Raw genomic sequence first — 23,295 nt, forward strand, 5'->3', positions numbered from 1 at the left:
AAATAGCAGACATACAGGTAAGTATGAGAGCCTCGCAGGCATCATCGAGGTAAAGACCCTGATGATAGCAGGCGGTATGGAAATTGAGCGGGATGATAGCGACATCGTGCGACAGCCTTGACAGACTTCCTGGCACTTTCTGAATCCGAGCAACCCACTGACAGGACACAAACTTGCATCCAGTTTGCATAGTCGACCTCATACAGACTGACCAAATCCCGCACTTTCTGGTTGTATGTAGGCGCTGCCACTGCGTGCGGTACCACTCTCAGATACTATCATCGTCATCTCCATCTCTTTATACGGATGAGTTGGTTCACGCGGTTGGGGGTATTGTAACATGCTTTTCGAGCCAAGATGCTGCCAGCTGCACAATGTCATAGATCGAATGTTACGCGGATGGTCAGCGTGCATGGCTTTATTTATCTGAATGGTGCTCAACATAGCCCAAGTCCAGCAGCAGATGACGGTTTGCGATCGAGTTTCACTTGATACCTGGGCACAGGACTTCGGTGGTCGGTTTGGGAAGTCCGTTGAACTGAAAGTGCGATGCCTCCGGACTTAGAAGGTCGTAGTTAAGGCGCCAAAGATGCTTTAATTGGATGTTACGATTGATGGGGCCTGGGTGTTGAAATAATAGTAAGGGATTGTTCGGCAATTCCAGTAGAATTGATGGGAGGAGGCATGATGCTACGATAGCAACGACATTGGGATCCATGACTGAGCACTGATTTGCAGACATCGTCGCGGTCAAATCAAGACGAAAAGCAATTGAGGCTAGAAATTAAACACGCGGAGTATGAAAGCGTTCATCAAACTAATTCAAGTTCATGCAATGTGTCTGTGAAAGCGCTAACACTCCGTGGACGCGACCCCGTACAATGCGAGGCCCGCCTGCACAATATCATGGGTCGAGCGTTAAAACGTTAAGTATTCGCGAATACGTCAACGTGCAACTTGATTAATGATTGTGCAATATTTTATGTGCATGACCTCGCTTTTGAAATTTCAACTCGGATCCGAGTAACGGTCCTTCCTTCTCGGCATCTCTCTACTGCACAGTATCCCCTTTTCACTTTCTGTTGATCATGGCAGTGGGCAAACTCTCCTTTACAGCGCGGTACGCTCGTCAGCTCATTCATGAGAGCATTTCTCTCCAACTATGTACTCTCCGCGAGTCTCACAACACAAAACTACCTATTCATCTCTCAGGTCTAGGTGGTACGAACGATACGTTGTCCGGCGCCAATCGTCCTTCTGAAGAAGGAGCTCATCTGGATGACAGCACTCCTCTGAATGTCAAATTCTGTATTATTGGTGCTGGAGTAGCTGGGTTATATATCGCCATGATTCTGAAAGAACTTGGTATACAGTTCGATCTCGTGGAGGCCTCGGACCGTGCTGGGGGACGTTTCTATACCCATAGATTCAGTGAGACTCCCCATGACTACTATGATGTAGGGGCTATGCGTTGGTCAGAATTTCCAATGATGAAAAAGTAAGCAGGGCATTTTGGTTCTGAACACAATTCTAACATGGACACCAGAGCGCTTGCTCTATTCGAAGATTTGGATGTTCCCTTACTTCCCTACTACGTGAATGGTAAGAATACTCCGATGATATTCAATAGCATCTTGGGCCCGCCTATGCACTCTTCGGAATTCGACCCATACAAGTTTAGTGTCACGAATGGTGGCATGGTCCCAGACGAGTATGAGGCCGTTCTGTTCTCTTACACGAGCGGGGCGCTGATATCTGAGGTTAGGTTTGTGGCTACTGGAGTTCAGAAAATCCTTGAGCAGGCGTCAGCACCCTACCTGCAGCTTTTGAGGGAAGACTTCGAACAAGGTTTCCAAAAACTCATGGAGGTAGACGACTACTCCATCAGAGAATACTTGCGCGTGTACATGTGAGTTGGTGCTCCATAATTCTCCATCGTTTATGTTAATTGCCCATTAGGCAGCTTGATTATCATACCAGTCAATGGCTAGAGACATATATTGCGTACGAGGTGCTTTGACTCCACCGCGATTCCCACTAACGTTCATATCAGCCCCAGCGACTTCTTTGACCAATCTTTTACCGAGTTTGTCATTATGAGCTCAGACTTCCACGATCGGGAGGACTATAGATGGAAGTGCATAGACGGCGGCTCGTCAGTTGCAATTTCTGCTATGCTGAACAGGATTGCTCCCCATAAACCTGAATATTGCACTACGGCCACTCGCATCGCTTTGAATCGAACTCGTACGAAAGTGGAAGTCAAATCCGTCACTCCATCGGGTCAATCATCCATCCGTCAGTATGACTCGGTGTTTAACACCACTCCCTTAAGTTGCTCACAAAACATGGACCTCGTTGACGCCGAGTTGCATCCTACACAAAGAGATGCCTTGCGTTGTTTGCGATATGATACATCCTGCAAGGTCGCAATAAAGTTCAAGACCCCATGGTGGATTACACGGTGTAGCATAACAGAGGGTGGTATATCGTTCGGTGATATCCCAATCCGCACATGTTGCTATCCGTCCCATAGTATTCACGATGACCCGAAGGAGCCAGCCGTGCTCATCGCCTCTTATACAATTGGTCAGGATGCTCAACGCATGGGGACCCTGATTAACCGGGACTCACCTTTTGGGGAGTCACGGCTCAAGGAAGTCGTATTGCGAGACCTTGCGCGTTTACACGCTAGATCTGGGATTACCTACGACTTTTTGGCAGCACAGTACATCACGCATCACGCATATAATTGGAGAGATAACCCATTCTCCGGTGGGGCATTTGCGATATTTGCGCCAGGACAGTTCAGGCACATGTACCCGTACCTCACGCGTCCTGCTGCTGACGGTAGATTGCACTTTGCGGGGGAGGCCTCGAGTGCGCATCATGCATGGGTTGTGGGTGCGCTTGAGTCGGCGCAACGAGCTGTCATACTCTCGTTACTGAGGTTCGGACGGCGGGACTTGGCAAAGAAGGTGGAAGAACGCTGGGGGCCTTCGTCCGAGCTAGATTGGGAAGGACAGGAAACCGCATATGTGCAGGCGATGCTTGGTCGCTTGGAACCAAATTGTGTAGCCAAGATGGAAACCCCAGAGAGCTACATCGACCCAGATGAGTTCCATGATTTCGAGGATGATAAGTCTAGTGCTTCCGTTACCAATGAGCCTGATAGTGACAAGTTATCTGTGCGATCTGGAAGATGTTGCATAGCATGATAGGTCTTGTGAGAATATTTCCGAGTCCCTGATGCTCGAGTTGATATAAATAAAATATTACACTCATTGTTGTGATGACTACACTGCCAGGAAAATTACTGCAGGTCCTCCCAATATCGTGACAATGACTACCATCACTTGCACGATATCAAACCAATGTGCCCTCTGAGCCTGAGAGAATAAATAGTTGCGACCTTGTGTAATTAAGATAAGTATAAGTGGCGACAAGTAGTATACATAAGGTGATCCAGGGAGATGGAGGTGTACATAATTAGGTGGTTCATGCAGGCGTATGTGCGTAACCTTTAAAGTATTCAATGATAATAATAAATCCAAGTGTTATCCATTCAAAAAAGTCGGACATGTGCACCATCTTAGACTGCCACGTCAGCTCCGCCCGCAAATTCAATAAATACGCGTCAACCATATAGTATACACAGCTCGCCCCCAGTTTGCAAGATCGCGTAGGAGCCGGCGATACCGATGCCGAGGAAAAACTCGACCATAGACACACTGAAGCATGTGGAGAAGCCCATGATTTGGGCAAAGACCTGAAGGTTGTGATCAAGGGTTGCGAGGGCGGGAGGAAAGTAAATAGACTTACAGCAGCTACGCTCATGTCTCTTTCGTTGAGATCTGCAAGGGAGTTGCCCACTGCGGGGATTGTGAGACCAGTGACTACATTTAAGAGTCCAAATGCGGAACCAAATATCTGTGTAGATTAATCTGTTAGTATGATGATATGTGCGATATATCCAGGGTGTATGAACGACAGTAGCAAGATGCTGATTGAAGGGAACAGACCTGCAACAACATTGATAATCACTTCCGTGATTGCCATAATCCATGCGATCGCAATTAAGAGGCTCATGCGACACCACGCTATACGTACAACAGGGTGGCTTATAAACAAGAACAACAAAGTTGTCAATCGTAGCTGGGAGCTGGTAAACACAAGCTCGGATACCAATCCAATGGCTGGAATAACGAGATGGAGAGGCAAGTGACTTCGACAACAGACGGTCTTTGGGGGCAGGCTTGCAGTAGGCCGAAGTATTTATATAATTAGGGAGAGGTAGCACGGCACAAGAGACCGATGTTATCATTGGTGTTGCGGCCACTGCTGGTTGGACACGGTAAATCACAAGGTCGGTGTCATCAGAACAAGGTAGTATCGCCTCAGTCATCAATGAGCTGCTTGCAAGCAATATCATTACTGCAGTCCGGGATAAGATCGTTCGTTAGCGCTGCGCCAAGTTTCAGTACTAGGCAGCTAGTCCGTTCAATGGGTACCTTCGTACGCGGCAGAAAAGGCTTGTCCGTCAACCACGCTACCTTCGCACGAACCCTTAGCCGCACAATGAGAGACCGGTAACTGATAGAATGAAAAACAAATATTGAATATCCAATTGAACGGTCCTCAAAACGATTCGGAACGACGGATGAAACGCCTGAGCTTCAAGTCGAAGCAGTGAGAGAAAGCCAATATTAATGCCCGGTAAACTTTACGGAAATTAGGAAAGGACCGTCCGTCCCGTCCGTACTGTCCGCATCGTCCTTGCCTAATTTGGCCATCCAGAAACGTTTCGAAATGTTGTTTCGGAATGCTTCCGGAATTTATAGGAACGGAACTTTGTATATACCGAAAATTTGATAGGGACCGTCCGTCCCGTCCGTACGAGGGCATGTAGGGGACATGTCTGGGTGTGTTTTGTCGGCAAATTTCGGGTTGTCATCATCACTCCCACCACGATCTATGTCAGCCACTGTGATATCAGCCACCCCCATCAGTGGCTAGCCACTCCTGCCATCTACATCAACCACCCCTGTTAGCACTTCAGCCACCCCTGTATCACGCATCAGTAGGTGCAATCAATGATGAGTCTGATTGATGACATCTGCAGGATGGCACCTGGAATATTTGGCAGCTGTGGAGCTAGTGATGTTCTGGCCCGGCTTGGCCCAAAAGCCATGGCTTTGGCCCGGCTTCAGATGGCTCTGGCTCGTCAAAAATCCAGGCCAGGCCAAAGCCATGAAAACTGGCTGGCTTTGGCCTGGCTCTGGCCCAAGCCGCGGCCCAAGCATGCAAAATATGAAATATTGTACAATATATGTATTCAACATAAATACTACAGTAAATCAATGTCAGTATCAGATTCCGAGTCATCACTGTGAGTGTCTTCAAGAAATATACCATCCCAACCCTCATCCTCAACCTCAAACTTCTCACCAGACTCCTCTTCGATCTCGAACTCATCAAGTTCATCTTCTACGAGGGACGACGGCCCTGGTTCGCGGAAAAGGAGGTCGTGGTGGATAGCACATTTGACACACTGGAGGGCCTCAACAATGTCCCCTTTGAGGTGATTGCGGCGTTTGCTGATGGTTATCCCGCCCTGAGAAAAAGCACGCTCGCTGGAGATGGATGATGCCATAATCGACAAATAGTCTCGCATGATCGAAGACCACACCGGCCCATATCTCTGGGCATTGATCGTTGCCGGTTCCGCTGAATGAAGAAGCGCAGCAGTAGGCTTAGTTTTGCATACTGGACGCATAGCAACACGAGTTTCCCCCTCGCCATCTGAGAGAATAGTGGGTGGTATTTGGATAGTGTAATGATCAGTTCAACAAGGGCGAGAGTTGAGACAAGTACCTCACCAATCAGCCCTTATCAGTGCGAATATTGTCGGTCATTTCTTAGCTAGTTGTTTGGGATTTCGGATAGTCAGATGCCTAATATTGCAGACTAAGTTCCTGGGATCAAATACTGATATATTCGAGAGATTTTGACGAGCTTTTGATGTCTGAATGAAGAGCTGCAATAGAATGTTAAGTCAAGATCAGGTGAACACATCACATGTTGGACAAATATCGAAGCCAGAGAATGTCGCGCGGGATGTCCGTGGAGTGGACCTGCAACTCAGTAAATAGTGAATAATGATTAGCATGACATATATTAGACAGACATTGTTGTGACATCGAAGTTGAGTCTTGAAGCGACTGTTGTGCTCGACATCAGGAACCAATTTGCGCTCATTCTATTTTTACACAAACATTTCCCACAAAGCCAAAATACTCTCAAAGCCGTGGCCTGAGCCACCGGCTCCTGGCTTTTCAGAATCATGGGCCTGGCCTATATGGACCCGGCCTGGCCTGGCCTGGCCCACGGCTTGAGGCCGGGCCATGCACATCACTATGTGGAGCTGCAGTCGATTATATGTTGTCTATGGGCATGGCAGGAGAGGGGAGAGCTGATGGCGGGATGGTGGTGGGCTGACACTAGATTATGACACACTACGGTGGGCATTCATCCTTTGATAGACTTCCCAGCACTTTCCGGACAACTGCTGGCAGACCTGTCCCCAGACTTTGACATGGAGTCTGTGACTTGTCTGTATAGACCTCATGCAGACTGGCAAAATCCCGCACTTTCTGCAGGCAGTACAATGCCCTGCGTGCTCCCGCACGCTGCTTGTCGTCGTTTACTATCGTGTTCGTGCAAATCAACTATCAAGTCATCAGTAAATTCACACATTTCTTGGCAGACCTTTTTTCAAAAATTAAAACTTATTTTTAACTTATTGACACTTATTCACCTTTATTCACTTGGCTGTTTGTTTTCACAAGTCAAAAAAGGAAGTGGATGACACACAAGTGCCGAAAAGTAGCATAAGATCAGAAAAGTTAGTTCAAGTATTCGAAACAAAAATAAGTACAGCAAGTAAAATAAGTACCCAGTGACCGATATTTACGAAATAGTGTTTTGCGCAAAGGGATAATTGTGATATAGAATATGCATAGTGCAGACAGTACGGGTGACGGTGCAAGTGTAAATAGGAAGCCGTATGGGACCTGCAATGAGGAGGGTGCCGACTGTGGCTACACCGCCCGCAAGTGCCATACCAACGTATCCCTCTGTGCGCCCAGATCAGTAAGGTGTAAAAATACTCCAAAAAATGATGTACCTCATGCAACACCCTTGTCTATCAGCGATGCTAGACTTTGTGCCTGCAGATTGGTGGGCTCCCATGAAAGCAGGAGGTCTGCGCATTGAATATAAATAACCAGGTAAGACAGTGCAAGGAGATGCATCCTCAACGTACCGTTGAAGCTTCTTGCTTCTGTGAAGTTGCCCATCTTATAGTATCCAAGTGCTAGGTAGTACAAGCACTCTCGCCATCTTGATGGCTCTGTCCGGTATATTTCTGTGCAGCGCCAAGTTAGACACCGCAGAAAGGAGACACCGAAGCAATGTGAACCTTGCAGAAGTCGCACACCCTCAACCTGATTCTCGTGTACTGGGCTCTTCACTAGCCCCCATGCATAGTTAAATTTAGTCTGGACGGTGATGTGAGACTGTGCAAGCTCCTCCTCGTATTGCAGTCGAAGGACCTATATAACAAAGTTGTAGAAATTTCAACTTAAGTGAAGGGGAGTGCGTACCTCTATCTCATCATAGGATAGTGAGACTTCAGCGTCAGCAGTGTATGGAAGGTCTGTACTATGTAAGCATAGTAGAAAGAGTTCAAGTGGACAAATTACTGCGGACGCTAGACAACAACTTGCATCAGCATGGCTCGAACTCGAACAAGGATCGACACACTCACATACTGTGGACGGTGGGCAACAACTTGGATCAGCATGGCCTGAACTCGAATGAGGATGCCAATGGCTTACAGACAATGTCTGAAACATCCAAGTCAAACATTTGTGTATGTTTGTTTATTCCCACGGTTCAACAAACATCTGTCGTTCTTGGACACATCAATGCTTTCTCCCACTGCGCTGCCCTTCCATCTTCTTCAACACAACACTTGTCTTGGAATTGAGGCATCTTTCTCTGGTAAGCCACAGAGGTGGGTGTATTTTTTATGCTGCTTCACCATGCTAACCTACTTTGTTTTTTTGCATGGCCTTTTACCTGCTTACCCCACGCTGATGGTGTTGTGGCTGTATCCCACTCTTAGACCGTGCATGATCTCATCTTTTGATCTGCTTACCTGATTCTGATGGTGCCGTAGCCGTATCCCGCTCTCAGCCAGTGCATGATCTCATCTTTTGAACTTCTTAGTTGATGGTGCCATGTCCCGCCTGTAGGTACTATGTGAGTAAGTCTTCGTTTTTCTTGTCTTTTACATTCTCTGACAACTCCCATCCACTAGGACCCTCATGTTATTCTCCTGCTCCCTACTCTCTCCTGCTCCCTACTTACACTCTCCCGCTCGCTAGTACTTGCTCCTCTCGCTCACTACTTACTCTCTCCTGCTTGCTACTTACTCTCTCCTGCTTGCTACTTGCTCCTCTCCTGCTTGCTACTTACTGTCTCTCGCTTGCTAGTACTCATTATATCATTTACTCCCTCTGAAATACAGTGTTTTGTGTTTATGATCTCAACAAGTGTGAAATAAGTTTGGAAAGTGTACAATAAGTATCTCTGAATTGTGCTACTGGCATGGCTCACAATGTAGGGATAAGTACAAAATAATTGCCAAAAAGCTAAAATAAGTTTGGAAAAAGTTGAAGTCAAGAGGAGGCATCTGCTTTTTCGACTTATAATTGTCTTGTGGCAAGTTCATGGCAAGTTGGTGTCACCGTTCTTATGAATGGCTTTTCTGCTCCTTTTTGGGAATTATCCGGCAGCAAGTTGCAAAAAAGGAAGGTCAAGAAATGTGTGAATTTACTGATGAATCTCCTCTACCCAGGGCTAACAATTTCTACCTTAGGTGGAGGTGGTTCTGGTGCATTGTATCTTCTCAAGGGACATCCTTGTTCACTTGTCTATGAACTAGTGTTGCCGCAGCTCTGGCTTGTTGTCGGTTCTAGCCACAGCCTGAGCTAAAAATAGCTGAGTTGACAAGTGGTTATGGCTTGTGTAATTATGGTTCGGCCCGGCTCGATGTCACAAGTACCTCATACGAACCACTATTCTTTCCTAAATTCGAAAACCTTTAAGCGCCCTACTATGGCGTCCAACTCAGCATCCACCTCTAAGAATGTATTTACGGTCGAAGAAGCGCCTATGGCGTCTATTGTAGAATTACCAGAATTACCTAAAACTATGTCATGTGACCTTACGGAAGAATCCGGACTTAATGACAACATGACACGCGACACTCTTGGAATGTTCCAGAGTCTTACTGTGGCTGCAGCACATGTTATGATCTCATAGTTATATATAGAATTGTACGATACCTTTAAATATTCTGATTGGTAGATTAGTTCAGACTCAGTTTCAGTCTCCACTTTAATATATGTATATAGGTAGTCTGTTGTAGTTAGTAGTTCTTTAGTTCAAATCTCTCGTCTGTACATTGTGTACCAGCCCGGACGTACCTGCTCAATTCTATTTCTTTGTTGTGATTATCTTGTGTTCGAGTCCCTAGTCTCCACCCAGCGTTAATTCGTTATTGGGTTGTGACACTCGAGTAGTTACAGCTAAGTCGACTTAAGGGCTTAAAACCAACTCCATTAATAATATATTCTAAAATTATATAAGCCAAAAATAGATTGACAATTTAGGACTCCAGTCATCGAGAACTGCGATGAGAACTCAGAGCAGATTGTCGATCACATTAATTCACAAACACACTCAAATGCACTCTACATTTTACAATAACTTTATTGATATCAATGGGTCCGCAAGACAAAGTAAGTAATTACTGATAATGTTTAATCAAAAACTAAAATAAATCACTAGTTATACAGTACTGCGACTTGCACAAGAAGGTTGTGAGAGCAGTGCACATCAGCGCAAAACACGGAGAGACCCATTGAAAGGCAGTGGGGAGTCGAGAGAGCTGTTGAAATCCAAGGAGGAGGGGAAAGGACCGTTCAGACAACTCGGAGATCCAGGTGGGGACGTTACCTGAGGTGACTTCTAGGTCGCGGTTGCGGGGGCAGGGATTAGTGTTGAGATTGAAGAGAGGTATGGGTTGTGAACGTTTGTGAATAGAATAGTCTTCTCGATCGAAATGTGAACAAGTGTTGTTATCAGTGATGATCGAACAGTGGGCAATGACTTGAGATCAGCGTGGTCCGAACTTGAACGAGAAATGACGGACTCACTCTGCGAACAGTAAGCAATGAGCTTGGATCAGTGTGGTCCGAGCTCAAACGATAATCGACGTCGTGGTAGATCGCGCAGATGTTCCTTCCTCAAGGAGACTGCTAGTCTGTTCTTGATTATGCGACTCCTCGACCACCACTTCTTCTGTTTTTATCATCTTGATAGGAAGCGAGTTGTCAGGTCGCTTCACGCTCCGATCTCCAGTAGCACTCTCCTCGACACGGTGCCTGTTCTTCTTGATGTGTCGCAAATTTGCCTCTCTTTGAGCTGGTGAGGGATTCACCTGTTGACTGACAGTCCATTCAGTCCATTCATTGCCATCGCTAGCGAGGATGGTACGTGACTTGGGAGTGCTGGGCAATGCGACCTTTTTAGAAGTTGGAGGTGGCCCATTTGGTAGGGGAGAAATGGACAAATCCAGAGGGAATTCAGAAGCCAGTTGAGTCGAATACCAAGGCGCATCTGTGATCACCTGTCTCCTAACGTCAGTGGAAGCCGATACAAACGAGAGCGCATCGAAAGACTGACGAGTCCGAGTGATTTGTTTCTTCAGATTCTCAGTCAACTCGATTTGGTGAGACAAAGCCTTTTTATAGTCATTGACCGCCTCAATCTCTTCTTCAGTCATACCATCCTCCTTCTCGACAGGAGGCCCGATATCAGCAGAAAGCTGAAGTAGTGCTGCGCTGTGTTGAGCCAGAGTCCTTTCTCTCTCGGCATGTCAATCAAAGTCGGGTTCTGAAAAATAAAGTGTGACACACATCATGCAAGTTACAGAATGCATAAACATTAAGTACATTCGTGAAACTTGGAGCCAAGCATAGGTATTGGAAGAGACTGGAGAAGATGTGCCAAGGATCCCGCTGAAACACGGGATTAGACAGTGTCATTTCGAACAGATACAACTCACATAGAGTAACGATGCAATGAGGTAGATGCCTATCTCGTGAATGAGCTAAGGAATCACTACAAAGCATGAGGCACAACATACCGAAAGTGGAGACCATCACGACAATCAAAGGACCAACAGGGGGCATGAAGAAGGTAATAATGACTTCAGCCACTGTCTTGTTCTTCAGTTGGCTGGGAATGGTCTACCAGAAAGTGCATCATCAGGATAACATAAGCAAGCACCCAAGAACAGTGAAACTCACAGTGAATGCCTTGCCAGTTAGCCAGAATGAACACACGAGAAGGTAGACAGCCAAGAAGGTGTAGACCCTGCACACAAGTCAGCTTGAATAGAATAAAGACTCTGACTTGAAACAAACCATAGTGTGATTGCATATGCTGTCCGTTCACCCTTTGGTCTGTTACCAAGAGCTAGCACAAACTGCAGCGCGAGGAAGGCAAGGTAAATCCATTTGAAACACAAGTTTACCCAGTGTGTCAGATCAGCGTGGTGTGAGCTCAAATGAGGATTGACAGACTCACTCTGCGAATGGTGAGCAACGAGCTTGGATCAACATGGCTGTTGTCGAACAAGGATCGACACACTCACTGGCTGCGAACGGTGGGCAACGACTTGGATCAGCATGGTTGTTGCTCGAATGAGGATCGACACACTCACTCCCTGTGAACTTCGATCAGTGGGCTGAGCTTGAAGGAAGATCAAAGCACTCACACACCATGAATGGTGGGCAATGACCATGGCATAAAGCCATTGTTGCAGTCAGTGCTGATGCCTAGTTCAGATATTAGTTAGGGTGAGACATCTGTCAAAAAGAAAAATTAATCGATAGTCAAGGTCATTAATGACAAAAGTAGTAGCAGCAGTATGAGCAAGAACATAGAAATAGTAAAGGTAGCAGTAAAGAAAAAAATTAAGAGACACATGTAGACGTCGTTGCAATATCATCTGGAACATCATCGCATTCGTCCTCTGCGATGACTCTGAGAAGGGCCTTGTAATTGCAACTGCCAGAAGTTATTGCGCTGATGGCAGATATCAGTATGTCACCACAGCCAGATGCCAAGAGATCTTCATGGCTCGCTGAGCCCACGACACACATCAAGTCATACTCCATATCCTTTTGGGATGCTGACCAGCCCTTCGTGAAGTGGAGTCACTCTTTTTTCAGCATGAATTTGGTCATTTGTAAGGCTTCCATCAAGTAAGGACTAATGTGATTGCGTTTCTTGGTGAATGTATCACTGCTGGAGGAAAATACATGCTTGCATGGAACAGCAGAGGCTTGGATTGGGAGAAAGTCCATGGTGATTTTATAGAGTGTTGGAAAGATTGATTTCGAAACCTAGTCCACCATCAGTACCTCATCATCAACAAATCCTGTAATAGACTCTTACCATCCAAAAAGATAGAAGATCTGTCCCTCTGGGACTAAGAATACCTGTGCCATAAGCATTGAACTCGTCTTCGACTGATTGAGGCCGCCCTGGTGACGCAGCAGTAAGTCCAACTCAGGAAGTCCATAAATCGTCGAGCCTAGAGTTGCAGGGCACAGCTGACGAGTCGATTCATCGGATTGCATGGAGACATCTGTTGTTCTCTTGCTCCACATCTGTGGGACATATCAATACGAAGTTCAGCTGTTATTATTATCTGGCAGACGTACCAGTTGGAGAATATAGTTTTTCGCCTGTGTAATTCGCGGCACTGACCAATGTTCATTTATCCATGACAGACGTCTTGTGGGGTCAACAACTATACACAACGATGAGAATTTATCCTTATCAAAGCATCGAAAAGACTCACACATTGCAACAGCATATGCTCCTGTTAGGCTCATCCGGTCATCATACTTGGCTGCCCACGTTAAACCTATAGCGACAAAAGATGCGCAATGTGGGACAAGGTCTCCCACAAGCTTCCACCTTTGAATCAACCCTTCAAAGGCCGGAACAGTGCTACTCAGAAGAGGACTGGTTTCGCCGGACATGCATTGTTGGGCATGGTGTGGTGCCTAATGTAGAATAGTAAATACGTTAGAAGTTTTGGACATATGAAAACATACTTCTAGAATAACCTCAAGATCCTGAAGGACTTGCCAATCCATAGGGCTCAATTTATAGCGAGCTATGCTGTGTTGAGCAGGGAGATCAATCCAATGGTCAATGGCCTGGGCAAGAGTTAAGCTGTGTGAAGAGTCTAATGATATGAGACTTACCTGCTGTAGGATCCTCAAACAATTGAACATGATGTATGTCGAATCCCAACAAGTGGGCTTGTCACATAGCAATTCGACTATCGGCAGGGCCATACGCTCGCCATTGTTGTTTATGAACCATCCCTCTGCATTGCCAGAAGTAATGGCAGCTCGAAAACTGTCATGACGCTGGCCTGATGAGCGGATCATGCAGACAACATCTCTGGCCCGAGTGATAACATCACTTTGCAGAGCCTTGATGTACTCAACTTTCTTGAAAGTGTAAGGGCCAGCTACAAAAGTGTCAGCCAAATGTGAGAAATCTACCTTAGAATGTTCGTCGAGGATATGTTGGACGCATATGTTCACTATATGCGGAAAACATGGGATTCGGCGATCAAGAGCATCAAATTCGATCCCATCATTTTGTAACAGCTGCGAGAGCTCGTCCATTGTGGTCCGGTTATTACTGGCATTGTCCAGGGTGAAGTGTCCAATCTAGACAAAGTCAGAGCATGCGACAGAGTACAATGAAATACTAACATTATGTTTCACTTCAGCGCAATCAATGAGCTCCAATATCTTTGAAGCGAGTGCCTTTCCTGTATGGCTACCAGGGATGTGATGAAAGGCTATTAGAGCAGCCTTCAAAACAAGTGTGGCTTCACGTTCTTTCGCAATCCAATGTGCGGTTACAGCAAGGAAGGGACGGAGCTTAGAATTGGACCAAATATCAGATGTGAATGAAATTCGTCCTTGGGCGGTCTGCAAGATATGAAGATACTGGATGCAATAGATAGTTAAACACTCACAGTGAGGTCAAGTTTGATGGCTGCAAAGTATTCATCCCACGCATCGATGATTAGTTGCCGAAGCTTTGAACGATGGGGGATATCAGAATCCTTTAGGTCCTGCCGCAAGAGGCAGAGCAGTCGACGAAACTCTGGACATTCGACAACACTGATTGCCTAGAGACAATGGTTAGCGAGAACACATAAAAAATGAACAGTACTTACTTGGTCGTCAGCTACAATAAACTTCATGATCTGTCGATGCATCTCCTTGATAGAGAAGTCTGATAAGTCATAATCCGAAGATGCTGACTTCCCAACACCAGGCCTTGAACCGCCACGTTTGGGATTGGGGGGAGGGCCAAGTGTCTCGATCATGCAAGTGGGATTTTGGAGTTGTTTCCGCATCTCGCTAAAGGTCCAGCCTTCATTAAGGCAGTCACTTACAGGATGGATGCCGATTGGCCATTGCTGCTTCTCGGATTCCTCAAGGTAAAGGTCGATATGAACTTTATGAATGTGTGAATGGAGAGGGGTATTGCTCGTGGATGGACCGTAGATGGTGAGGGGATAGGATGAGTCTATCTTATTTGAATCCCTGGTAAAGGGGTGAGAAGAGTAGAAGAGACTCCCAGACATGTTACTCACTCGCATGGTACACAAATGCGCTCGCCGGTGTCTGAGTTCTTCCTAAAGAAGAACTGGATATCGGAAGTAGTCTTGAGGCCTCTTTTTCTTGTAGCAAAAGGATTGGTGTGGAGAGTGCTGGTTGTCGTCTGAGTTGTCATCTGTAGTGGGCTCGGGCCCTGTGTGTGCGTGGCGGCTACAACTTGAGGTGGGTTGTCATCGTCTTCACTGCTGCCAATGTTGTTGATGTCAATCCACTCGCCATCATCCGGATGGGCAGCTGCATCATCCTGCCTATATCTCTGAGGCAGCTGTCATTGTCTCCTAGGGCGGTGAAGCGCAGTAGTAATCGCAGCAGCTGCAGTGGTAGTTGCAGCAGTGGGAGCAGGAGTGTTAGGCATGGGAGCGGGAGCAACAGGAGTAGGAGCAGGAGCAACATGAGTAGGAGCAGGAACGATAGGTGTGGGAGCGACAAGAGCAGGAGAGACAGGTGCAGGTGCAGGCACAGGAGCAGCTTCAACCTGGGGGATTTTAGCATTCTGTCGACGACGTCCATGACGGTTCATGTTAGTAGTAGTAGTGCTGGAGATGTAACGAGAGACTTACCCATACATAACATATATACCTTCATCCTGGGAACCCCAGAAAAACACCGCTGTGCACAATGGTACAGAATCACCTTGGCACTGCAGGGTCTAAACACAATAGTTAATAGCAATACATAATGATTGAGACTGAAAACTGGCGTACTGATACACGTACATTTCATTTAGCAGCTCTTCATAACATCACAACTTCTTCCTACTGTATCGGCCAGATCATGGTGACCGGTTCTTGAATGTGGGTGGGGATCTCCATGAGGAGGACGCGAGTATGAAAACTAACATGATGTATACTTAAATCTTGCTGAGCAGGAAAGATCGGTTGGGAGTGAAAGGTGATTATCACAGACTGCAGTGTACGGTGTACCCTGATCAGCGTGGGAGTTAATATGCGGGAATTAATACACTGCATAGTACATATGTACACAGACCATGTGCAATACATACACATGTAAATACTAGGCAAACAATCTCAAACATGCGCATTGCGCAGATGTAGTACTGAAAGAAGAAAACAGAAAGAAAAGCTATATAGCACATTTCTTGATCCGACGTGAGGTGGGAGTAGTTACAGGTGTTGGGGTATTGTTGCGTAGATGTAAACTTGCAAATGATGAGTTCATGGATGCGGTGTGTAAGGATAAATGAAACTACTTACACACGAGTTGATCTACGAAGGGGCGTTGCTGTTGGCAGACATGTGGGCACCGATTCAGAGAGTTCAGGGTTTTGAGAAGGTGGGATCAGATAATCAAAATCCAGGGAATGTGTAGCTGGTGTAGGCCCTGCAGTGCGAAGATCGTGCAGTAAAGAACGTAGATAGTCATAATCAGGATCTTCTGAGAATGAGAGAGAGCGCGAGTAGACAAGGATATTTGCAAATGCAGGAGGAATTCCCTCACATAAATCCGCAATGGCGGTATCTACTTTGCGCTCGAGTATAAAGGAGTCAGAAAGCTTTTTGTGGTCACTATTTAACCATGGTAGGGAGCCACGCAAGAAATATATCAGCATATAGGCAAGTGATTCAAGATCGTCACGGCGACCTGGCTCCAATCCCAAGTGATTGTTGATTGAAGCAAAGGCAGGGGTGCCTGTGAGATGTCGACCTCGACAAAATGGGATGTGGGATGCGGTTGAGGAATTCCAGTATCTCTTCGCAATACCAAAATCAATAATATAGACAGTTTTTTCTGAAATATCTATCATAGTGTTTTGCGGTTTGACATCGCCATGAATATAACCATGTGAGTGAACGTACTCCAGACGCAACAGCTGGAAAATGGGTCAGTATCTACAGCACAACACATTTGAACCAAAGTACCAGCTGGTCCCCTAAGTTTACAACAGTTTGAAGTTTGAATTTTTGGTTGCACGTGAGGAAAAGATCATGCAGCGAGCGACCAAGGAGGTCAAGAGCCAAGGCATAGTGTGTTGACTCCCTGCCAAACCAAAGGACGCAGGGGATCCCAACTCCACCTTCGAGTTGCTTGAGAATGCGGTGTTCGTGCTCGAGAGAAGGTGGATTATTGGTGACTGGTTCGAGTTTGATGGCAACGATATCATTGTTAAGGAAGTTTTGTGCACGGTACATGACAGCTAGTGTATATTTGAAACCCTGAATATCAATCAATCAACTGTTGACATCATATGAATGCACCATATGAACCTGATCCCAAAATATTTTCCAGCCTGAATCTACCATCAATGCGTAATGGAGCCTTACTCATGCTATGCAACAGCTAAATGTTGCAGGCTTACAGCGAGAATTGAAAATTCAGCATGGCGAGAGTGGCTTCCACGTGACTAGAGCCGACTGCAGTCAACTTGAGCCAGCTTGAGTCGATATTTTTTAATTAATGGCTCGTAGCCAGTTCGTGCAGCTCGTAAGTCGAACCAAACTGCACAACGTGGTTCGACTGACGAGTTTAACCGAATGGCAAGTGTAGCCGGTAAAAGCCGAGTCCGAGCCGGGCCGAGCCGAGCTGTGACATAACTAACTATGAACTCCTTCGCGCGCTGCCTATCTCAGAAAAAGTGTCAGCCACATCATCACCAAACGCCAGCAGCAGCTGGATACAGTTTTGCGCGAGATATCAGGCCTGGAAGCCATTATGGATGGTGCAAAATAGGTTAACCAGCAACTAGTTGAAAAAAAAGGACAGCATCTCGCAGTCGATGTCTCTGCACAAGGGTGTCGTGTCGGGTCTCTGGCGCTCGCCACCCGAAATCCTGTCCCAGATTTTCTACCATTGTCTCCCAGAATCTGACCACCAACTGCCATCGGAGCTACAGGCGCCCCTGCTGCTGACTGGAGTATGTCGAAGATGGAGGGCGGTTGCTGTCGACACACCTAGTATATGGAGCAGGCTGTCTGTGAAGGTTGACTTGTCACACCGCCAGTGGGAGCCGCAAGCCTTCGGTTATGACCTATGGCTCAAGCGATCACGAGGATATCCGCTCTTGTTAACTCTCTTCTGCGAGGAAACCGATGCGATGAAGATACGAAGCCTTCTTCAGCCCTGCATCAGGCAATCTCGACACTCTGTCACCTTCGGACGAGAAGTATACCAACCCGAACTTTTGTTACACGACCTCCCAGCACTTCAGGAACTGGCTATCCAGGAGGGACGGAACTCATATGGTCACCTTCCAGTTATTCCACGATCTATCACAAGACTGCCGCGTACCTTGCGCAGTCTCAAGGTTGTTGACCGGTGTTTCATCACTATGCGCTTAACTTCTTTCGGTCCCGTCATGACCCACCTAACAAATTTTGATATCGCCACACTACAGCAACCCGGTGCAATCTTCCATCTGCTCCAGCTATGCCCCAACCTTTCCTCGCTCAAGATATATGTACGATTTGGCTACAGACTAGAAGACCTAGAATCATTCCCGCACCTCAAGATACAAACCCTCCACATCCGACGCCAATGTTCGCTCGCAGGCGATTTATCCAGCTTATTCAATGCTCTCTCGCTCTCTAGTTTGCGGGTGCTTGAAGATCACTGCAATAATGGCGTACCATGCTTCCATGAGCAGTTGAGGGCATTTTTGGCACGCTCGAGGTGTCCCCTGCAGAACTTGGTTTTTGGCGGTTGGAATATACCGGCGGTGACGAATCTGGAGTTAGAGGAATACCTTGACATCATTCCCTCCCTCAAAATACGGTTAGAAGAGGATCACACTCAATACTCGTATTAATACTGATCAGTTATTGTACATTAGAAATCAAATTGCTCGTAGAACTGTCTTCAGGTATACTAAGATTATTTATCTGAAAGGGGTGTGGTCTTTATATTTTACTACAACCTGGGCATTTAAACACAACTGGGCTCCCTTAGTGTGTCCGAATTCACATGTCTCCGCACCTCCCTTCACTGCAGATGGGCCTTTACACGCTGCGGTGCTAGCAAGATCGAACGATCGAGGAAAGATGCAGCGCTTAACGCGCTAATTAGAGTAACAATTTATGGTGGAAGACATTATAAGTTCTGAAGTCTGCTGGAATCGTGGAAACATATTCTTGGTCAGAAACATGCAGTGATATGGGATTATTGGGATAGCTGGAATTGCGGTATGGTAAGCATGGTTTAAGCAGGTGACCGTCGTTGTTCTTGAAGTGAAGTTCGTCTATCACATCGAAAATCACAAAAGGAACTGTATAGCTCACTAATGCAGTCCTCCAGACCCAGACCCATGAGACTTCGATCGAGAACCTCGCTTCTCGTTTAAAGTCAACTTGCGGAGAGTTCAAGCTCGCGCGTAGCTCAACATCTAACTGTCAGATGTAGTCCGCCGCCGCCGGTCGAGGTGGAATCCCCAAACTCCAGGGAGAGTAGGGGCAAGATCTGTCCTATGTAATAGGGCACTTTGTGTTGCAGAAACGGAGCGTTCATATTAGCTGAATAAAGCGCCACGGTAGGATTGGAGACCATGAGGACTAGATCAAGCCGTGTATACTCTGAATGACAATAGTCACACGTCCACGCTGGTAGAAACCTGCTACTAGCAATGAGGCAACGCTAGCTCGAAATATAACCGAATCGCTTACCAACTAGTTCCTTGCATGGTTGCCATGATGCAAAGACATGGATGTTCCTTGCGCTATTCATTTCGATAAAGATCGTGTGGAAGTGTTCATGATAGGAGTATTCAACGTAACAACCAAGATGAGTTTAAGTCTTCAAGCTACGAGGCATTCGTACAAGACGACCTGTCTGTCAACGCCCCATGAATACTACAATGAAACAGAGCAGGTCGTGAGCGCGATTAGTGAAACCATTCATGGAAATTTCCTGGAAATTTTGAGCGTATGTATACATCATGCAGAGTTAGCGTCTATCAAAGCACTGTGGCACCAGATGCCGGATATTTAAGTTAACACGTTCAATAGTAAACCCTAGATACCGGTTGTCAGAATCAAACTCTAAACGTGTACATGGTTCTTCTCACCATCTATGAGTCCTCTACCACCTTAGTTCCACCCATAAATTCACTCCCATGACCACGAAATATGCGCCTACTAAACAAAATCCCCACATACGACTCAGTACGTACCCGTTCAACGGGACGACGACCAGGGTTACGATGAGCAATGTCAGTAATCCGAGTGTACTGCTCATGAGCGTATTTGAAAAGTGTAGTGTGTATGGCTCGCCACCAGCTTGCGAAATCACGTAGGAGCCGGAGATGCCGACACCGAGAAGGATGTTGACCATGGGTCCACCGAAACATGCAGAGAAGCCCATGATTGGGGCGAAGACCTCAAGGGTGGGTCAGGTGGTGGAAGGGTGGGAGAAAAAGGAGACTTACAGCTACGCTCATGTTTGCTACGAGATCCGCGAGGGAGTTACCTACTGCGAAGATCGTGAGGCCGATTATAGCATCCGAGAGTCCAAAGATGAAGCCAAATGTCTGTGTAGGTCATCAATACGATGGGAGGTGTGTATAGGATAAGAATATAGAACGAACCTGCAGCACATTGACAGCCTCATCAGCGATTGCCATAATCCATGCAATCGAAACCAAGAAACCCATGCTACACCGAGCCATACGTGCAGTAGGGTGGCTTCTACCATCCGCAAACACGAGCACAAGCACAGCAACTGCAAGTCCGCCCACAATTGTTCCTAACACGAGGAACATAAAGTGATCCGCATCGTCTAAATCAAATAATTAACAGTTAGCTCACATTTCAAAGTCCAAAACCGCAGGAAAGGGAAGCGGGCAAAGAGAGAAGACACGCACGGAATAACACCCCTAAACAAAACAAAGGGCCTAGGACGCATTGTGCAGCCATCAGCCATTTATTAAACTCGATTTCGTGGAGATCCGGCTGCATCACTTCCTCCGCAATCAGCGCACGCTCAATACCGTCTTCCTCAAAGTCCGTCAACCGGCCATCCTCACCGGCGTTATGATGGCGCTTGTGCATTTTCTCCGATGCGGATCCATTAGAGTCATATGGGACCACGACCACAGGTAGAGTCAGCGTGAGTGCCATCACCGCAGGCGCGGCAAGAAGACTCGCTATTTTCCCTAGTGTATTCTTTTCTCTGAAGTGATGTAGCGCAGGGAAGAGGATGTAATACGTCTTTTTCACGACCCGCCATGCACGCTTGAGTTTCGACGGAGGAACATACGGCTCCACTTCTGTCGTCGTGGTGGACGCGGTGTCCGTCGGTGATGCAGGAGTGTGAGAAATAGATGGAAAGGGTGACATTGAAGCAGAGGTGGGTGCTTGCACGTCGATCGCTAACGATGATGGTTCTTGACCCTCTGAAATGACGTCATTCACAAGTAGCCTGGGACTGCGCTCATCCAGAGGCAGTCCTCCTAATGTTGAGTCCCAGAGGTCCTCCTCGTTCAATGGAGTGCGGCTTGCATGGCTCCCGCCATGCCGGTGGTAGTGGCCACCCGCGTAGGGGGTGATGGGGCTGTCAAAGATGGACAAGCTGCTAGAAGTGGCGTGTGCCTGTAGGCTTGCCACCACCTGTCTGAACTCGAGCGCCCCGACCAGCGAGAAGGACGGCATCTGTGAGAGGTGGGGTGAACTCAGGGGTGAGGGAGTATGGTCCCCACCAGGGGACTGTGCATGGAAAGAGGATGACAGTGCACGAGTGTGTGATGAATGTGGGAGTGCAAGTCGTGGAGGTTGGGGACACGACGTTGCCCGGTGCCGCGTTGGTGGCGAGAGAGGCACGGTAAGCGAGTCAGCGGGAGGGGTAACTGTATGTATTCATGGATGAACAAAAATAGAATGGTAGGAGTGAAATGATAGAATAGACACGCACCTACGTCATGATAGGGTTCTACTACAGTTTCATCCTCGCCATATTCTGCTCGGATAAGAGCTTCAAGCTTCTCCCTTCGATCGCGCCGCCGCTCCCACCAGCTCCCCACGACAACGACTGCGGCATAACACACGTACATGACTACCAAAAATGCGCACTCTCCTGCTCCGATGCGGCCATCGTGGAGTATCACGAGCAATATAATGACGGAAAAGGTAAAGAAGCCGACGTCCCTCAGAAATGGGGTTCGCTCGACCTTGAATGGCTTGATGATGCACATGCTGCCTGCCACGACGCTTACTATAAATGAGGCAGCTCCAAGCAGCTCTCCGATGGCGAGACTTCCTGAGTCTGCACGCATAGCGGAGAAAGTGCTGAACACATCCGGGGAGGCATTTCCGAATGCGAGAAAGGTGACACCAGCGACGTTTTCATCGAGACCTAGGAAGGTCGCAATTGTTGCCAAGTTCGGAGTGAAGAAATCAGATGCAGATATTCCGAGTGTGCTGAATAGAAACAGGAGCCAGAGCACTAATCCAGCGAAAATCAGAGGCCGAAAGGGTGGGGAAGCGCAGAAGTAGTGGGACAAGTACGGAATGCTCAGAAATGTCTCAGGCGACGGACATGACTCCATAACATGTGCACATTGTAACGAAAGGTCCGAGTAGGATAGAGGAGAGCAGCTCTTCTCCGCAGTCGTCATCAGCGTTGGCCCGGGCCCATCCCGCTTCCAAAGGGACTGCGGCAGAGACTGGTGTTGGTAGGACTGGCCATATCGACTCTGTGACCACAAAACTGCGTTGACGATGAGGCATGTAACAAAGACAGCCTTTGCCCCTGCGCTAGACATGGTAGGAAGACAAAGTAGGACCTTATGTCGGGGGTTTCCACGAGCTTATACACTGACGCACTTAAACCTCGTGCCCTTGATTTATATTTCCTACTACTTCGATATGATCAAAATTGTCCTACTTTCCTACAAACTTCGTCTTCTCAGTGCTTATATGTTCCAACTTCTTGGGCGCAAAATTTTTGCGGTTCTGATCATGCGATGTGGAATCCAGACCTTTGATCATCTTGGACCATCTTGAGCACATATAGTCACATCTACAAGTCATCAGGCACTGGTACCCCGTGGATATCGCTCTTCAGTGCTGTATCGTAACAAGTACCCCATTCTTCACTACTATCAAAGACATCGATCTACTACATTCTAGAATGCAAGGCGGGCAGTACCGCGCTGACTAGTAGCATGATGCTTGCCTGGGACTGACCTGCACATGTTAATACGAAGGCAGGGTCATCAATCCGGATATGAAACGCCCTGAAGATAATTTGAAACATGAGTTCCGAAAAGCGACTCGCTTCGTCCAGGAGCCATCCATGGTTTCGCCATATAGAGACGCGTTTGCGGGGAACCATAGATCACTGGTACATTCTGGCGGGCCGTTTGCAGAAATCATCAAACACCCTTTGCAGACGGCCCGGAGAGTCTTTAATAATCTGGCACTAAAAGGTTAGTGTGAATGATATAAACGCGAAAGACGTGAGGTTGGATCGTAGGCTTGGTGTGTACCATTCC

At 47.1% G+C, this 23,295-nt stretch overlaps 6 protein-coding genes across 6 annotated transcripts; 2 read left to right on the forward strand and 4 right to left on the reverse strand.

Moving 5' to 3' along the window:
- Positions 1 to 815: 815 nt before the first annotated feature.
- On the forward strand, positions 816 to 3,278 carry F5147DRAFT_698538 (uncharacterized protein). Its single transcript, XM_041437562.1, has 5 exons — positions 816 to 1,498; positions 1,547 to 1,711; positions 1,766 to 1,909; positions 1,960 to 2,004; positions 2,054 to 3,278. Exons 1-5 carry the CDS (start codon positions 1,089 to 1,091, stop codon positions 3,216 to 3,218), a joined length of 1,929 nt encoding a protein of 642 aa, XP_041292170.1. The 5' UTR covers positions 816 to 1,088; the 3' UTR covers positions 3,219 to 3,278.
- Positions 3,279 to 3,436: 158 nt separating this feature from the next.
- F5147DRAFT_698539 (uncharacterized protein) lies at positions 3,437 to 4,587 on the reverse strand. The gene has a single exon (XM_041437563.1). It carries the CDS (start codon positions 4,430 to 4,432, stop codon positions 3,638 to 3,640), a length of 795 nt encoding a protein of 264 aa, XP_041292171.1. The 5' UTR covers positions 4,433 to 4,587; the 3' UTR covers positions 3,437 to 3,637.
- Positions 4,588 to 7,062: 2,475 nt separating this feature from the next.
- F5147DRAFT_552228 (uncharacterized protein) lies at positions 7,063 to 7,721 on the reverse strand (the record flags this gene model as incomplete). The annotated part of the gene is made up of 5 exons (XM_041430425.1): positions 7,063 to 7,136; positions 7,199 to 7,264; positions 7,325 to 7,426; positions 7,481 to 7,613; positions 7,665 to 7,721. Coding segments are annotated over 5 exons (432 nt in total), but the record flags the coding sequence as incomplete, so codon positions are not given.
- An 8,347-nt stretch (positions 7,722 to 16,068) lies between these two features.
- On the reverse strand, positions 16,069 to 17,144 carry F5147DRAFT_577953 (kinase-like domain-containing protein; the record flags this gene model as incomplete). Its single annotated transcript, XM_041431422.1, has 3 exons — positions 16,069 to 16,689; positions 16,739 to 17,013; positions 17,075 to 17,144. 3 exons carry the CDS (start codon positions 17,142 to 17,144, stop codon positions 16,069 to 16,071), a joined length of 966 nt encoding a protein of 321 aa, XP_041292173.1.
- Positions 17,145 to 17,414: 270 nt separating this feature from the next.
- On the forward strand, positions 17,415 to 18,855 carry F5147DRAFT_214011 (uncharacterized protein). Its single transcript, XM_041428632.1, has one exon. The coding sequence runs from the start codon at positions 17,593 to 17,595 to the stop codon at positions 18,619 to 18,621; it is 1,029 nt and encodes a 342-aa protein (XP_041292174.1). The 5' UTR covers positions 17,415 to 17,592; the 3' UTR covers positions 18,622 to 18,855.
- A 753-nt stretch (positions 18,856 to 19,608) lies between these two features.
- On the reverse strand, positions 19,609 to 22,709 carry F5147DRAFT_698556 (Sodium/calcium exchanger protein-domain-containing protein). Its single transcript, XM_041437564.1, has 6 exons — positions 21,714 to 22,709; positions 20,668 to 21,648; positions 20,392 to 20,582; positions 20,233 to 20,334; positions 19,873 to 20,183; positions 19,609 to 19,819 (listed from the first exon to the last, which is right to left on the reverse strand). Exons 1-5 carry the CDS (start codon positions 22,561 to 22,563, stop codon positions 19,887 to 19,889), a joined length of 2,421 nt encoding a protein of 806 aa, XP_041292175.1. The 5' UTR covers positions 22,564 to 22,709; the 3' UTR covers positions 19,609 to 19,819; positions 19,873 to 19,886.
- Between the last annotated feature and the right edge of the window lie 586 nt (positions 22,710 to 23,295).

The sequence above is a fragment of the Suillus discolor genome (assembly GCF_016758755.1).
Source record: "Suillus discolor strain FC423 chromosome Unknown F5147scaffold_32, whole genome shotgun sequence".
NCBI lineage: Eukaryota > Fungi > Basidiomycota > Agaricomycetes > Boletales > Suillaceae > Suillus > Suillus discolor.